Here is an 18,891-nt window from a genome sequence, read left to right as displayed (position 1 = left end):
ACTATGAGCTATTTTTGTTGGTATCATTATATTTGTCCAAACAAATGGACCTTTAGTTGGACCAGGAATTAAAATGAACAAGAAACTGAAGAAAATGAGGGTGGGCGAAGAATTTTTTTCCACAACTGTATTTGTGTATATGTAAATTTAGATATCAGTCTAGTTCCTATTGATCACTGATAGAAGTCATATATGGACTGTGATTGGATGAGTTCAGTTCTCCTCCAGTGAAAGTCCCGCCCACTTCAATAGTTAGATTGTTGTGCATCCAGACCACAGGACTGGAACATAGAACAGAACCAGGACTGGAACATAGAACAGAACCAGGACCGGAACGTAGAACAGAACCAGGACCGGAACGTAGAACAGAACCAGGACCGGAACGTAGAACAGAACCAGGACCGGAATGAAGAACAGAACCAGACAACCTCACACATTCACCTGGTTCTGATCCACATAGAACAGACGCTGCCGTACAGGGACACTGGGGACTGTTTTATTTGCTGAATATCTTTGGGGGTTTTGAGTTTGTCATGTTAACTTTGGAAAACACTGACCTTTTTAGACCAAACGGTTAATCATCAGTGAACGTAATAATCGTTAGTTGCAGCCTTTGTCGTCTGTATAATTTGATGTGGTTTGTCATAAATTTTGCGTCTTAACAGGTTTTAATGGGTTGTTTTTGCAGCAGAGCCGTGTGTGATTAACCCCATTGAAACGTTAACGCACACGTGATGAATCAAACCTGACGTAAACAGCTGGTTGTGTTCCGTCTTCTCTCAGATATCAACGAGTGTCTGAACCCCGGCATCTGCAGCCAGATCTGCATCAACCTGAAGGGAGGCTACAAATGTGAATGTCACAACGGCTACCAGATGGACCCCACCACAGGAGTCTGCAAAGCTGTGGGTGAGTCTGAGCCCAGGTTATTAGTGTTAATGAAAACTAACGAAATAACCAAAACTAGAACTGAAAAAACATTTTCGTTTACTGAAATAAATAAAAACTCTAATTAAAAGAAAAAATGCTAACTAACTGAAACTTTGTGTGTTTACGAAACTAACTTAAACGGATAAATATTATGGATAAAATTCCCTTCATTTTCGTCTTTGTCAATGTCGGATTGATATGAAATTGATTTATTTAGCTTGAGCAATTTTAGCTAGCGGCACCATTTGACACTTGACGGTCCGTCACTTGTGTTCACTTGTGGTTTCCAGTTGTCTTCTGGTCCCCACTCTACCTGGAAACATGGAGACTAAAGTTGGGAGAAAGCAGCAGAGTCCTGTCTGGGATTTATTTGAATACGACGACAGAGAAGAAGAGAAAAGAGACGACTAAACTAAAATTAATACTAAAACAAAACTAAGCATTTAGAAAAAAATTAAAACTAATAAAAACTATCAAACCTGCTCTAAAAATGAATTAAAACGAACTGAATCAGGGAAAAAAAAGTCAAAACTAAATGAAACTAAACTATAATGAAAAATCCAAAACTATTAGAACCTTGCTCTGCACACACACAGAGTAAAGTGGGAAAAAAAATCAGTTTTAAAAATTTGAATGTTTGTGTATTTTTTTTTTTTTTTGTATTTCATCCATTTGAGCCTGAAACAAAATACCAAAAACTCTCGTACTACAGTTTAGTACGAGATAGAGGGGTAATATATAATAATAATGAATATATCTGTAAATCAACATATTTATGTTCATTGCCATGTTTATGGAATAACTCTTCGTGTCATCTCGCAATAATAAATAAACAAATCATCGCATTTGTGATTTAATGGAAAAAACGACTTAACGCACTTCTGTATTTTTCAACATTTAGTAAATATCTGTAAAGTTTTGCACAGATGTCCAATGGAAAAGGGACTAATATGGTGATTGTAGTGGATGGATCAGAATTTTAAAAACCATGCAAAAGTGAACAACCTTTGAATTCTGACCTTTAAATACCTTTAAACTTTTTAATAACTGAAGTACAACGTGTGCATAATAAGCTCACTCATACACCGAAAGGTTAAAGCCATAATTCCTTGAACTAAACTATATTTGGTGTTAAACAGCGTCCGTCCACACCACTCTAGTATGTTAGCCTATCTGGAGCATCGTCTTCCTTGGACGTGTCGATTCTTATCTTGTCGTTTGTCGTGGCCTCCTGCAGGTAAAGAACCCTGTCTGATCTTCACCAATCGGCGGGACATCCGTCGTCTGGGTCTGGAGAGGAAGGAGTACACTCAGATCGTGGAACAGCAAAGGAACACGGTGGCTCTGGACGCAGACTTTAACCAGCAGCTGGTGTTCTGGGCCGACCTGGGTCAAAAAGCCATTTACAGGTAGGTTTACATTAACGAGCTTCACTCACAGCAGCCTCCTTCACCTGGGCTTTAGAATGCTGGTTCCATTTTCTGTTCAGTTTGTTCCTTTTGCCAAGAAAACAGACTTTGTCATTATATTCCCATACGACAAAATATAGGTGCACCTCCAAAATGATACAAATACAAAAATAAGTACATGTGACAAACAAAACACAATTGGTTTTAAGAGTTGGTCACTTACAAAATCTAAAAAACTTGCGTGTTTAAGTTAATAAGTTAACCCTTTATGGACGACTGTGTCTCTGAAATGCTAATGCGAATGCTAACGCTAATGTGAATGCTAATGCTAATGTGAGTCCTCTGTCCTCTCAGCACCGTTCTGGACAAACGAGGCGACGGCGGAGACACGGGCACGTACAGCAAAGTGATTGACAACGTCCAGACCCCTGTGGGCATCGCTGTGGACTGGATCTATAAGAACCTGTACTGGTCCGACCTGGCCACCAAAACCATCTCTGTGTCCAACTTCAACGGCACCAAACAGAAGGTTCTGTTCAACCGAGGCCTCAAAGAACCCGCCTCCATCGCTGTGGATCCGTTGTCAGGGTGAGTCTGTGACTTTTTTGAACATCAGGTTGGTTGGACCAGGGGTGTCAAACATACGGCCTGTGGACCAAAACCAGCCCACCAACAAAGGGTCCAGTCCGGTCCTGCCTGTGGGAGGAATTTATGAATTTGAAAAATTACACTGAAGATATGAACCATCAGTGATGTAAAAACCATTTTAGTTCAGGTTCCACATGCAGACCAATATAATCTAAAGTGGATCAGAACCTGTCAAATACTATCATAATAACCTAGAAATAATGACAAGTACAAACTTTTCTTTTTTTTAGTGTAAAGTAAAATTACATGGCACATTTAGAAACTAACCTTTCACCAAAAATGTGAATAATCTGTACAAATATGAACCTGAAATGAAAAGAGAAATAAGTGTCCGTTTAACAATGGATGAATGGATAGATGGATGGATGTTTCTCAAGTTTTTGTTCATTTTTGTGCAGGTTTGGTTTTGGTTATTTTTGTTCACATATTTATTTTTTCTATATTTCGTGTTTCTCAAAATAACTAAATGTTTTGTGTATTTGTAGATCCACTGTGATCTGTTAGTGTTAATGTACATGTGGAAATGATAAAACTGAGGCAGAATGCTGATAAAATTGCACTTATTTTCCTTATGAAATTTCAGGTTCGCATTTTTTAAGGATGGTCTGTAAACGTAAATGTTTTCATCATGTATTTTTTTTTTTTCACTCTAAAACATAAAAGTTTGGAGTTGACATTATTTACGGGCTATCGTTCTATTTTTATTCTGTTTTATGTTCTAGGTCCAGCCCACTTCAGGTCCCATTGGGCTGAATGTGCCCCCCCCTCTGGGTTAGACCACGTTTTTTTTTTTTTTTAGTTGTAAAATAAAGCGGTGCTGACAGATGTTTGTCCTCAGGTTCCTGTACTGGTCCGACTGGGGCGAACCGGCCAAAATAGAGAAATCTGGAATGAACGGAGTGGACAGACAGGTTCTGGTGGCGACCGACATCCAGTGGCCCAACGGAATCACTCTAGGTAAAAAAAAAAACAACAAAAAAAAAAACCTATAAACATAGACTCTAATTAACTAGTAAGTGAATACATTTGAGCCTCATGGTGGCGCTGCAGGACAAACCAGGCATCACCGAAGTAAATAAATACAAGATATGTAACTGATAATTGAGCATTGACCTTATTTTTGTCTGTTAAAAGTATTTGTAAAATCATGAGTTCAGTTCTTGCAGCACAAACACAGAACTGTTGGTTGAATTCATACCAAATTTGTTTATAGATTGCCAGTGATCCAGAATAGATGGCATTGCATTTTAGGAAAAGTCGGTCAAAGTTAAAATTTTTTAGGAATTTAAAAAAAAAAAAATGTTTCCTCCCATTTACTTATAATGGATGAAATTTCACATGTCTATAAAAACATCAATTTTGTTTCAATTTACTTCAAACTTGGCCCATATATAGAGGCAATTGATATGACATCAGCACACACATAGGCATAATGACATCAGCTGGATCGATGACAAAATAAGAATTTGTAGCTAGGGGTGTAAGAAAATATCGGTTTCATATTTCATTTCACAATACTGTATCGATATTTTTAGGTATTTTTTCAAATGCAGATATTGTGGAGGTTGATTTATGTTTTTTTTTTTTTGTTTTTTTCACACTCTTATTAAATAATGTTCATTCCTTTGTTGGGATTGAACTAAAATACTGTTCTGGTGTTAGTTCTGAACTAATAGAATATGAACATTTGAACAGGATCTTAAACTGTAATGTCTGTAAAACAGAATTTCAGTTTGAACACAGGAACATTTTGTGATACAACATTAGATCCTGTTGTGATCAAATAAAGGTGTTTAGTATTTGTGCAGATTTCTGGTATAATGTAATTCTTCAAGGAAATAATCATTTTAAAAAAACAAAATATTTCCCTTTTAACAGTATCATGATATATCATGATATATCGTATTGTGATCCTAGTATTGTGATTTGTGTCGTATCGGCAGATACTTGCCGATACACAGCCCTACTTGTAGACCAGTGTAATCAGTACTGGCGTCCCACAGGGCTGCGTGTTGGCACCTTTGCTGTTTTCTCTATTTAAATGATTTGCAGATTTGCTTTTATTCTGGCAGTTTTAAAGTCTAATCAGCGTACTTAAATCATTCTCCTCCGTCAGATGTCATGGTGTCTTCACTTCCTGTTTCCATTTCAAGTTAAAAGTCTCTGCAGAGTCGCTGTGACCTCAGGATACAAACTCTTCTGTTTGTGAAGCTGCTGCTTTTGGTGATGGATGATCTGTACTTTTTCAGTTGCAGTCGAACCCAGGTTACATCCAGGCTTTTATTTCCTCGCGCTGTAAACCCACAGTAGTTATCGTCTCGGTGTAAAACTCCCGTGAGACAAAGCCATCGATTTGTCCCCGCTAATGAAATGTTTTATTGATTTTTATATTCTTCTCTCCCACTTATCTTCGCCCTCCACATCTCCTGCTCGTCCTTTCACCCTCCTCTACCCTGATCTTCTGTCCAGCCTTTTATTTAATGCTCATGTGTCCCCTCCAGTCATCTAATTCCCCTCCTCTTCCTCTCCTCAGATCTGATCAAAGGGAGGCTGTACTGGGTCGACTCCAAACTGCACATGCTCTGTAGCGTCGACCTGAACGGAGACAACAGGAAGAAGGTGCTCCAGTCTTCGGATTACCTGGCTCATCCCTTCGCTCTCACCGTTTTTGAGGTACAGCTGGTGTTGAACTCCCACAGCTGCCATCACGAATCGAATATTGTGAGCGTCATTAGTCCCTTTTCCATTGGATATCTGCGCAAAACTTTACCGATATTTACTAAATGTCGAAAAAACAGAAGTGCGTAATGTCGGGTTTTTCCATTAAATCACAAATGCAATGATTTGTTTATTTATTATCGCGAGATGACACGAGAAGTCATTCCATAAACATGGCGACGAACGTAAATATGGTGTTGATTTACAAATATATTCATTATTATTATATATTACCCCTCTATTGCATACTAAATTAAAAAATAGGACCAATGGCCCTGCAGCTTACTGACCAAATTAAAAGCTTTGGGAAATGTATCCAGATGCCATTTATTATCACCCAGTTCTGTGTATTTATTAGATTACAGAAATAGTCCATGTTTTGGTCATATTCCAATCAGATCTGTAAAAAATTCAAATTCCAACTTGATATCATTGATACTGATTTATTGGATCAATCCACTTCCTATCTGTTACAATGGGAAAATTTTTCAAAGTCGCACCAAATCCAGAATCAGATCCGGATCGAAATAATTTCAATACCTTGTGTTGACATCATCATACAGAAGCTGTATACCAAGTTGGAAGTCAATCAGAACTGTAGTTTCGGAGAAGAAGACGAAATGATTGAAATGTTTTCCCCATAAGAGCCCATGTTAAATTTTCCGTTAGTTTCCAGATCCAGAAGAAGATCCTGATCAGCATGTGGACATTATGTTTGGGTCATCTCCCCATCAGGGCTGGACTGTAGAAATTTACACTGGATATCATTTGTATTTACTGAGTTATTACATCCATCCACTTCCTATCTCTTATAATGAGGAAGTTTTTCAAAGTCGCACCAAATCCAGAATCGGATCCGAATCCAAATAATTTCACTAACTTTTGCTGACATCATCATAAAGAAGCTGTATACCAAGTTTTAAGTCAATCGGAATTGTAGTTTTGGAGAAGAAGACAATTGAAATTTTTGTAACGGACGACAGACGACGCCAACGGACGCCGCGTGACAACAGTAGCTTACGGCCTGTCGGCCGTAAGCTAAAAATGATTGGGTTTCCTGGTGTGTCCCCACACACCGCAACATGTTTCTTCTTCTTCACTTGTTGTAACCAAGGTGATAATAGCTTTGGATTTTTATTTATAGTTTAGTTTTATTTAGTTCTGACTTTTTTTTTTCTCTAATTCAGTTAGTTTTAATTAGTTTGTCGAGCAGGTTTGCTAGTTTTTATTAGTTGTCGTTTTTTTCTGAATGCTTAGTTTTAGTTTAGTTTGGGTTTAGTTTAGTTTTAGTATTAGTTTCAGTTTTTTCATATATTTTATCTTCCATCGTATTCAAAGAAATTAGTTAGGTTACCCTGGACACTTTATTTGGGGGTGGGGTCTGACTGAGTACAGACACAAACATATGTACAGTACCATAGATACATTCCCTATAGCAGGTTTGGGGCGGGGGAAAGGTAGGTGGGGGTGTGATCCATACACAATGTCACTTATGTGAAAGCGAAACTGAAACTTTCCACACGTTCACCGTTGTTTCACGTTCTATCCCATATCAACATTGACAAAGACGAAAACTAAGGGAATTTTATACATAATTTATATCCATTTTAGTTAGTTTTGTAAGCACACAATACAGTTTCAGTTATCGTTTTTTTCTTTTAATTTGAATTTTTATTTATTTCAGTTAACGACAATGTTTTTTCAATTCTAGTTTTGGTCATTTCGTTTGTTTTCGTTAACGATAATAACCTTAGTTGGAACGTCTATCAACATCCGTTTTTTTAATTCACCTGACTAGTTGTGAAAAAAGGTCTTTCCATTGCAGGTTTGCGGGATATACTATTTGCGCTACGCCCAAAAAACCACCTCTTGCCAGCACAAAAACTTTTGATTGAAAAATGAGACTTTTGGCGAAATTGTCGTTTTTTTCATTCGGTAAATTTTTATGTGCAAGTTATATTTGCGCAATTTGAGGGTCAATGGAAAGAGACTATTGAGAAACATTGAATAGAGGATGAGTCACTGGCTTTGCAGGAGGTGTTAAAACTCCAGTAAAGGAGTTGGAAAAGTCACCAAAAACAAGACGGTGTAGACTTCAAATAGTGCTGTTAGTTCCCCTAATGGCCACATGCTGTACTGCAGCTTTATATCAGGGTCTTCATGGATAATTACCTCCACCAAGTGTAATGGCGGAGGTAATGTTTTCATTAGGGTTTGTTTGTCTGTTAGCAGGAGAACTCAAAAAGTTATGGATGGATTTGAAGTAAATTTTCAGGAAATGTTGATACTGGCACAAGGAACAAATGATTTAAATTTTGGTGGTGATTTGGGGGGGGGGGGGCTGATCTGCCTTGGTGGAGGTCTGCGCTCTCTGGGTGCTTTTCAAGTTTTCTTTGTAAATCTTTGTGCAGAATTACTCAAATGTCTAATTGGTGTTGATCATTTTATTTTTAACGGAGATGGGGTGAGTGGAGCTTCCAACTAGGGGTGTAAGAAAATATTGGTTCTGCAATATATCGCAATATTTCATTTCACAATACTGTATCGATATTAAAAAGTACTGTATCGATATTTTTAGGTATTTATTCAAATGCAGATATCGTTGAGATTCATTTTTGTTTTTGTTTTTCTTTTTTGTTTATATTTTATGTATTATTATTTAACACCCTTTTATTCAGTAATGTTCATTCCTTTGTTAGGATTGAACTCAAATAATGTTCTGATGTTAGTTCTGATCTAATAGAATATGAACATTTGAACAGGATCGTAAACTGCATTGTCTGTAAAACAGAATTTAAGTTTTAATACAGGAACATTTTGTGATATAACATTAGATCCTGTTGGGATCAAATAAAAATGTGTTTAGTATTTGTGCAGATTTCTGGTGTAATTAATTTCTTCAAGGAAATAATCATTTAAAAAAAGAAACAAACAAAAATTGCTTTTTCATCAGTATCATGATATATCGTATTGTGATCATAGTGTTGTGATTTGTATCGTATCACCAGATTCTTGCCGATACACAGCCCTACTTCCGACCATCATTGGAGGGGAGGGGTTCAGGTGTGACCTTTAGCAGCTTGAACATCAGTGACACAAACTTTCATGAACAAATGTTTGGTCAGTGGATGGAAACATGTTCAGACTGGTTCCACACATTAACTATGAGGCCTGTTGAACTGTTTAGTGATACTTATGTGAATGAAAATTGGACTTATTCTGGAGGTTTGTACTTGTTGATCAATGTTAACGGTACTGGTATCCCCCAGGGCTGTGTGTTGTCCCTACTCCTGTTTACTCTGTATTTAAATAATTTGCAAATTTACTTTTACCTGTAGACCAGTGTAATCAGTACCAACTTCCACCAGTGTTGATCGCTATTAAAACGTCGTATCAGCGCAGGTGAATCCTCCAGCTCAAGGTTCATAGTTTATATCAAACACTTGGACGTCGTCAGTTCTGCTTCCACTCCTCAGACTAAACCTCGTCTCTATGTCGTGCTGTCGTCTGGGTTGAGGTTAATCCAGTTCAATCCTGTGAATAAATAAATCATGTGTGAGTGGGATCCAGACCGGGACAAACGCCTCTGGTTAATGTTTGACCTGGTGTTGGTCCTTAGTGTTCTGGTGACTTTAACTAAAGGGGACACTTATGGTAGATGTGGTCACCATTGACAGTGGGGCGGGGTCGAGGGCGTGGTCCCAGATGGACCGACCACTACTGGAGTTTCTTTACATTCATAGAAGTCCATGTAATTCTACTGCCCATCTGAATGTGGTGACAGACACCACTGCATGTGTGCACAGGTTTCTTATTAACAATTTACAAAAACAAATTTACACAAACAATTACATGGACTCATATAAAGAAACTCGATTAATATGTGTTTATATATGTATGAGTATAAAGCAGTTGGATCACTAAAATTATTTGTGGACATTTGAAACATTTGACTTGACTATTGATGACTGATTAAATGTCTGAAAAATGTTTTAAAAATGTTTTGCTGACCTTCCTTTATTTTTTTTCATTAGTGTGTATATATATTCACTATATATTTTTGTGCATTTTATAATTTTTTTCGTGTATGTAGTTTTTATATAGTTTGGTGCATTCTACTGTGTTTTGTGTATATTAGTGTACTTAAGCATATTTTTTTTGTATATTTAGCATATTGTTAGCCTCTTAGTATAATTGCCTAATGGAGATGGGAATTAAATTATAGTGTGTGTGTGTATATATTCACTATATATTTTTGTGCATTTTAGATTTTTTTTTGTGTCTTTTTGCATAGTTTTTATATATTTTGGTGCATTCTACTGTATTTTGTGTATATTAATTCACTTGAGCATATTTTTTTGTATATTTTATCATATCGTTAGCCTCTTGGTATAATTGCCTAATGGAGATGGGAGTTATATTAGTGTGTATATATTCGCTATATATTTTTGTGCATTTTAGAATTTTTTAGTCTATTTTTGCATAGTTTTTGTATATATTTTGATGCATTTTACTGTTTTTTGTGTGTATTAGTGTACTTGAGCATATTTTTTTTGTATTTTTAGTATTTTAGCATATCGTTAGCCTCTTAGTATAATTGTCTAACGTAGATAGCAATTATATTAGTGTGTATATATTCACTATATATTTTTGTGCATTTTAGAATTTTTTTGTGTATTTTTGCATAGTGTTCATATATTTTGGTGTATTTTACTGTATTTTGTGTATATTAGTGTACTTGAGCATATTTTTTTTATATTTTAATGCGTTTTTAGTGTATTTTAGCATATTTTAGCATATTGTTTGTCTCTTAGTATAATTACCTAACGTTGATGGGAATCATATTAATGTGTGTATATATTCATTATATATATTTGTGCATTTTATAATTTTTTTTGTGTATTTTGCATAGTTTTTATATATTTTTGTGCATTCTCCTGTGTTTTGTGTATATTAGTGTACTTAAGCTTTTTTTTTTTTGTATATTTTGTGTATTTTAGCATATCGTTAGCCTCTTAGTATAATTGCCTATGCCATGTTTTTGGCTAAATTGTGAAATCTGCATAACTTTACTCTCCTAACACTGCTGCTTCATTTTATGCAGATATCACAATTTGGCCAAAAATATGACTTGGGCAGTTATGCTAATGAGGCTAATGATATTTACACAAACAGCTCGATGACCCGAGGCAGCTCTAGAGACCATGTGGATGGAAGTCCTGTAACCTGGTGCAGTTTAGGGGAAAGAGTCCAGATACTTTGTCAGAATATACGCTTGTATTTTCTGTTTTTTATTTTTTATTTTTTTAAAACTGTAAAAACCAGAACATGTGTGGTTCAGACTGGTATTTGGCCCAGGTGTTCCAGTCTGACGGTCTCCATTATTTGTCGCTCTGTGTTTCCGCTGCTCTTCACATGTATTTGTTCTGTATGTATTCTCTCTAACTCACACCCACTCATGTTAAACCAGTGACTCATTAATTCAGAGTTTCAGTCTGAGCTGGCAGAGGCCGATCCTCCTACACAGCCCTCATCATCATCATCACGTCCATCTGATGGACAGGTGGTCTGGGCACCACAGACAGATGGTCCGATCTGTCATGTTTAATCCTACAGTAGTTTGTCCAGTGTCATATCATCTGAAGCCTTGGATTTCATTCATTGTCTTAAATTCAGTGATATTAAGTTTGATTCCATTCGCTGATCTACTGGGTTTTTGTTCGTCCAGGATCGAGTCTTCTGGACCGACGGCGAGAACGAGGCCATTTACGGGGCAAATAAATTCACAGGCTCCGACGTGGTGACGCTGGCCAGTAACCTGAACGACCCCCAGGACATCATCGTGTACCACGAGCTCATCCAGCTGTCAGGTACAAACCTTTAACCCTGTATCTGCCTGTCTGTCCCAAGGTTATTATTGTTGATAAAAACTAACGAAATGACCAAAACTAGAATTGACAAAACATTTTCGTTAACTGAAATAAATGAAAACTATAATTAATTGAAAAAAAAATGATAACTAATTGAAACTGTATTGTGTGCTTATTAAACTAACTAAAACAGATAAAACTTATGGATAATATTTCCTTCGTTTTCATTTTTGTCAATGTCAGATTGACACGAAATAGATTTATTTCACTCCAGCAATTTTAGCTGTTGGCACCATACGACACTTTACGGTCCGTCAATTGGTTTAGAGTCGTCTTCTAGTCCCCACTCTAACTGGAAACATGGAGACTAAAGCAGCAGAGTCCTGTCTGGGATTTATGTGAATACGACGGCGAAGAAGATAAAAGATATGAAAAAACTAAACTAAAATTAAGCATTTAGAAAAAAACAAAAACTAATAAAAACTACCAAACCTGCTCTAAAAACTAATTAAAACTAACTGAATTAGAGAAAAACAAGTCAAAACTAAGTAAAACTAAACTATAATGAAAAATCCAAAACCTTTATAACCTTGGTCTGTACGCCATCCTGATCTGACCTGTGATCATGAATCTGGTTTCAGACGTTTAAAACAATATTTTGACTGAAAGCTGATGTCGATGTTACTTTGTCATTATTTTCTTTTTAGTATTTATTCCCAGTTTTAACAAATATCCTCTAACCATAACCTGATGTCTGGCTGCATAGTCGTAAGTTCAGAAGTGTACGAGCTTTTCACAAAAACTTACCACAGAGTTTAGCAACAAGAAGCGAATCATCAGTGTGTTTTGTGATGATTTGATTTGATATTTATTCTTGATATTTTCTGGTGGACAAGTAAGGTCTCTAAATGGCACTTATATGGAAAACTGTTTCTGCCGCTGTTTAAAAAGTGAGGTCCCGTTGGTCCCTAAACCAGAGTAATCAGGACTGGTGTCCCACAGGGGTGCGTGTCGTCACCATTGCTGTTTTCTTTGTATTTGATTGATTTGCAAATTTACACATTTTATTTGTAGACCAGAGTTATCAGTGCAAACTTCCACCAATATTGATCACTAATAAAACATTGTATAAATTCAGTTCGTATTAATTCAGAATTGGATGGGCTTTTCACAAAAACTAAGCAGTTTAGCAACAAGAAGCGAAAACATCAGCGTGTTTTGTGATGATTTGATTTGATATTTATTCTTTATCTTTTCTGGTGCACAAGCAAGGTTTCTAAATGGCACTTATATGGAAAACTGTTTCTGCTGCTGTTTGAAAAGCGAGGTCCCGTTGGTCTGTAAACCAGAGTAACCAGGACTGGTGTCCCACAGGGCTGCATGTTGTCACCATTGCTGTTTTCTCTGTATTTAAATGATTTGCAAATTCACTTTTATTCCTTTTTTTTGGGGGGTGGGGCGTTGTTTTACTCGTAGACCACTATAATCACTACTGGTGTCCCACAGGGCTGCGTGTTGTCACCACTAGTGTTTTCTCTGTATTTAAATGATTTGCAAATTCGTTTTTATTCTGGAGGTTTTTACTTATAGTCCAGTGTAATGGATGCCGACTTCCACTAATGCTGATCGTAAATAAAACATCGTATCAGCACAGATTGATCATCCAGCTTGAGGTGGACGTCACCATTGTGTCAGTCTTTTATGATGCAGATAAACTGTTGATAAAGGATACAAACATTAAATGCAGATTTAATTGTTGTCATGTGTATATAGTTGAACTTTCCTTCATGCTGTTCCAATAAATGCATGAGCTTTCACTCCATTTTGGGATTTGTCTTCAGAAAACTCAGTTCAGTTCACAGGAAATTAGTCCGTTTAGTCATCGAGTCAGTTTTCAGTTGCAGAAATAAAAAACGCCATGGCTGCCAACGGCCGACTGTTCTGACAGCACATGAGTTTCTATTAGATCTCAAGTGGCTGAAATAATCAGTCTGAAATCCTTTAATATTAATGTAAAGTGTAATCCAGCGTGTCATTTAAGATTAAAATATTAAAAATCACTTAATGGCTTCACATAAGTCAGATTTATGTCTGAAACCCTGCGCTTCATCTGCTGCCGTCACATCTTCGAGGTTTAATGTAAAGCTCAAATTACTGTAATTGCACATGATTGAGACTCTGCGCTAATGATAATCGCTGACAAGCTGCTCAGATCCTGTTCTTAACATTTATGGAGCCAAAGCGCCATCACAGCTGCAACTAAAGCTCATTTTAGGCACTTATATCTACGGTGGCCAACAAGGGCCAAACACATTGCAATGGCCCAATGCGTCTCAGTGAGAAAAAACAGCTACAAGTACAGAAACATTGCAAATTCACAAACTCAAACAAAAGTCTAAACAAGGTACAAAACGAGGAACCGTGGTGCAAATGAAAAAATGCACTGCAAGAAACACAAAGAAATGCATAATCATAAAATGCTCTGCAAATAAAGAAACAATGCAAACCAAAAAAACGTCTGCAGACAAAAAACGCTGCATAACCAGTCAGTATAACGGAAGTGCTCCAAACCTGCAGCCAGCCAGTGTTTATAGACAACAGACTAGTGTCAAATAGAATCAAATAAAAGTCACATTACCGCTACGCCATAACTTCAATTTGTTCCCACTGTAGTTTGAAACCCTGTCAGTCAGCTGTTCTCCGTGTCTCTCTCCATCCTGTGTGTCTGTGCGTTGAACTGTTCTGCTGACGGCGCCCCCTACAAGTTTGGAGCTCTTCTGTTGTACCGACAGATGCTTTCTTGGTTTGAATCGTTTTGTGCTTTGCATTGTTTCTCTATTTGCAGAGCACTTGATGACTATCCATGTGTTTTTGTTTCTTGCAGCACATTTTTTCATTTGCATCACGTTCCTCTTTTTATGCGTCGTTTAGACTTGTGTTTGAGTTTGTGAATTTGCATTATTCCTGTACTTGAAGGTGCTTTCTCTTAACTGAGATGCGTTGGGCCATTGCAATGTGTTTGGCCCTTGTTGGCTACCGTATATATTTAAGGGTGGAAGAAAATATCAGTCCAGCAATGTATCGCAATATTTAATTTCACAATACTGTATCAATATCAAAAAGTACCGTATCGATATTTTTAGATGTGTCCAATAATGAAAGACAGGAAATAAAGGACCAACCTGAAGTTCAGGCTGTAGTGTGGCTGTGCATAGAGCCCACTTCTTATATTTAATTTAAATGTTCATGAAAACTCAGAGTAAATTTAAAGAATATTATATTGAAACAGAAAATTGAAGAAAAAGTGACTTTTTCAGCCAATCTCTCATGAACTGAACATAAACCCAGTGTGTCCATCCACTGTCATTGATCCAACTCATTGGGTTTGACTGGAGAATCAATGTTGTAGAAGACGGCAGTGTTTCCATGGTAACTATGAAACCTCTGAACGTCCAAATATGGTCATATCTGATGACCATGAAAAGATGAAAAACTGTATTTTACACCAATTATTTCAACATATTTCTTCAATATTGTTCAGTTTGTGGCTTTTTTTCCTACTTTTTATTCATTTGGTTCATTTTATTGATTACTTTGGCTGTTCTGGTTCATTTTATTGGCTACCTTATACATTTTTCTTCTTTTTTGTAAATGTTTTTGATTATTTTGTGTATTTTTTCAACATGTTCTTGCCTATTTCACTATTTTTTTCTTCTATTTTGTTTGGTTTGTGGCTTATGGAGTTAATATTGCTTATTATTTTGTTGATTTATTGTTCATTTTTATTCTTTTTATTCATTACTTTGGCTGTTTTTGTTCATTTTGTTGCTTATTTTATTATTTTCTGCTTTATTTTGCTCTGTTTTTTTTGCTTGTTTTTTCACATTATTTATCATTTTGAACAATTTTTTTCTTCATTTTTGTTTATTTTATCCATTGTCATTGATCCAACTCCATGGGTTTTACTAGTGAATCAATGTTGTAGAAGATAACTGTGTTTCCACGGTAACTACGGAGCCTCTGAACGTCCAAATATGGTCATATCTGATGACCATGAAAAGATGATAAACTGTATTTTACACCAATTATTGACATGGATTAATAGGATTAGTGGATCAACAGGTATTACACAGTTTTGGTTAAAGGTGGATGTTTGGGTGTTTAAGGGTTCATTTTGGGCTGATGGGATTTGCTTTGTACATGAATTAAACACACAATTGTATCCCTGAGTGTAGTTTGTGTGTAAATGTGTGTGTGTGTTTTGGTGCAGGTACTAACTGGTGCGCAGAGAAAGGTCCAAACGGAGGCTGCAGCTACATGTGTTTACCTGCACCGCAGATCAACAAACACTCGCCCAAATACACCTGTGTGTGTCCGGACGGGCTGGAGCTGGCGGCCGACGGCCTGCGCTGCCGACCAGGTGAGTCCAGTAGGGTCAGGGTCTGGGTCTGGGTCCACAGTGACCTTCCACCTGGAAAAACACTTCCTGTCATGAGTTTCTGTTTGTAACATAAAAGTATCGTGTATGTGTCGACGCAACAGACTCGAGAAATTTCCAGAGGATTTTTACTTCTTTAATTTAAAAAAGAAAACAATCGTGAAAGTATGGACCAGATCTCAGACCAAACCTGCTGATCTGAGGTTGTCCCATCTGTGACGTCAGTGTGTGTTTGACATATTTATATCAGTTCCAGTATTTTAACCCTTTATAGTTCACTCATAAAAATACTCTGAAATTCAACATTTCAACCTTAGGGTGTTATTGGAGGACAGAACAAGACTTTTTTTGTGATATTAAAAAAAAAAAAAAAACTATTATGTAGAAAGTCAAGGTCAATGAAGTTACCATATTTGGTTCCTTATCTGTAAGTGGCAAAAATTTTTTAAAAAAATCCAAAAAGTGTATATGTAAAACAATATAAGTAAAACACATGGAAGGTGAAAGGAACCTGTATTTGGTCCCATTAGACCCGCATCCGTGCTGGTCCAGACCCCTGTCCCATTAGACCCCCATGCATGCTGGTCCAGACCCCTGTCCCATTAGACCTCCGTGCATGCTGGTGCATTGTGGTATTTTTCTTTTTACTGTAACAATAGTTTCTTTTCCATTGCCCCTCAAATTGTGCAAATATAACTTGCCCATAACAATTTACCTAATGGAAAAACAACAATTTCGCCTAAACTCTTGTTTTTCAATTAAGTTTTTGCACCGGCTAGAGGTGGTTTTCCGAGCGTAGCACAAATGGTATATCACACAAAATTGCAATAGAAAAACCTTTTCCCGCAACTAGTCAGGTGAATTAAAATAAAACGGATGTTGACGAACGTTACAAGAGAAGAACATCATAGAAAATGTTTTCAAAAGAAATTAAAACTTTTCTTGTTTACACATTAGACATGACATGGAAAGAGTATTGATAATATTGAAAGATGTCTTATGATTTGGATCAGACAGCTATTGCTTAGTGAATGAGTATAAATATATAGCTGTATAGTACTTTTTCTGTTTATTTATTTTTATTGCATTGGGCTGTTGTATATGTCCCGTTTGTGTGCGTGTGTGTGTGGGGGGGTGAATGGTGTAAAGTTAATGTAAATAATTAAAATTGTAATGTAAGGTAGAGGAGACCCCAGGAAGAATAGCAACTGATGTTTCAGTGGCTAATGAGGATCTGAGTAAATGAAATGAAACGAGTTTTGTGGACACACCAGGAAACCCAATCATTTTAGAATTTAGTACGGGATGGAGGGGTAATGTATAATAATAATAATAATAATAATAATAATAATAATAATAAGGCAAGGCAAGTTCATTTGTGTAGCACATTTTAGCAACAAGGCAGTTCGAGGTGCTTCACACTGGACATTGAACTGCAACAAGGGAAAAAGAAACACATTTAAAACATTATAAAAGAAACGTGTAAAAGGGGATCAAAAACAGCAAGTCAGAAAACAACACAGAAACCCAAAAATATAAAACACACACATATTAAAGTAAGAGTTGTAGTGCAGAGTTTCGAAGGACGGAAGGAGGAATAATAATAATAATGAATATATCTGTAAATCAACACGATATTTACGTTTGTGTTTATGGAATGACTTCTTGTGTCATCTAACGATAATAAATAAACAAATCATTGCATTTGTGATTTAATGAAAAAACCAACATTACACCCTTCTGTTTTTTGGTTTTTTTTTCACGTTTAGTAAATATCAGTAAAGTTTTGCGCAGATGTCCAGTGGAAAAGACACTAGTGTAGTTGTGCAGTATTCGTACTGTTCCTGCTATAGGCACAGGATAAATACTACCAAAACAGTCCTTCCAGTGTTTTTCTGCTGCAGTTTTCATACGTTCTCTGTATGTTGTATGAACAGGATCAGAGCAGAGCTGGAATGGCTTTGGCTCTTTGTACTCGCCTGTGTTGTTTTGTTTCTTATTGGTGCCTCTTCTTCTTCTAGTACTGCATAAAGGCTGGGCTTCCCCTGTGCACCCCCCAAACACACACCCGGTCCTATCAAACACCACACTTCTTCTTCAGTCTGTCTCATCCTCTGTGCTCTTCCTGTGGTTTCCTCTGTTTTCTGACGTTGTCGGACTCAGCTGTCTGTTAGCGTTAGCGCTGTGACAGCTGAACACTGGCTGGTTTTGATCCTGTTTTTCACCCAGTCTCAACACACTCATCCTTTTCATCTGGATGGATGGATGCTGCGTCTCCTCCTCCTCCTCTGTTGTTTTCTGGTTGTTCTGGTCTCATCTTTAAGTCGTTAGTGATCCTACAACAGGAGGTGGTTTTATCCCACCGGCCCATGGGTCATGAACGTTTGTGAAGGAGCTGTGTCCGATGTCATCGTCTTCATTCGCAATTTCTTCAAACATCTCCAACGAAACTACTGGTTTAATTCATCTCAGTTTTGAGAAATTTAGATTTTGGATGAATTTCTGTTCCTTTCCTTCTACTGGTCCAAATTTTGATGGTTTAGAACATGCAAATGGTTCCAGATATCAGTCTAGTTCCTATTGGTCACAGATAGAAGTCAGATATGGACTGTGATTGGATGAGTTGAGTTCTCCTCCAGTGAAAGTCCCGCCCACTTCTATAGTTAGATTGATGTGCGTCCAGACCACAGGACTGGAACATAGAACAGAACCAGGACTGGAACATAGAACAGAACCAGGACTGGAACATAGAACAGAACCAGAACACCTCACACATTCAGCTGGTTCTGATCTGCATAGAAAAGACGCTGACGTACTGGGACACTGGAGACTGTTTTTAATCATTTGGTCTCTAGGTCTTTTAATTCCAGGTTTCCAA

General features: G+C 37.0%; 1 protein-coding gene across 1 annotated transcript in view; it reads left to right on the top strand.

Moving 5' to 3' along the window:
* vldlr (very low density lipoprotein receptor) overlaps positions 1-18,891 on the top strand; it is a 74,634-nt gene that overhangs the window by 43,288 nt on the left and 12,455 nt on the right. The window contains exons 10-16 of the mRNA XM_030149781.1: positions 784-909; positions 2,168-2,339; positions 2,694-2,927; positions 3,826-3,944; positions 5,521-5,660; positions 11,434-11,575; positions 15,846-15,995. Coding sequence (XP_030005641.1) covers positions 784-909; positions 2,168-2,339; positions 2,694-2,927; positions 3,826-3,944; positions 5,521-5,660; positions 11,434-11,575; positions 15,846-15,995 — 1,083 coding nt within the window. The remainder of the gene's footprint in view (positions 1-783; positions 910-2,167; positions 2,340-2,693; positions 2,928-3,825; positions 3,945-5,520; positions 5,661-11,433; positions 11,576-15,845; positions 15,996-18,891) is intronic.

The sequence above is a fragment of the Sphaeramia orbicularis genome, chromosome 12, assembly GCF_902148855.1.
Source record: "Sphaeramia orbicularis chromosome 12, fSphaOr1.1, whole genome shotgun sequence".
Lineage (NCBI taxonomy): Eukaryota > Metazoa > Chordata > Actinopteri > Kurtiformes > Apogonidae > Sphaeramia > Sphaeramia orbicularis.
This window is presented reverse-complemented; position numbering and strand designations above follow the sequence as displayed.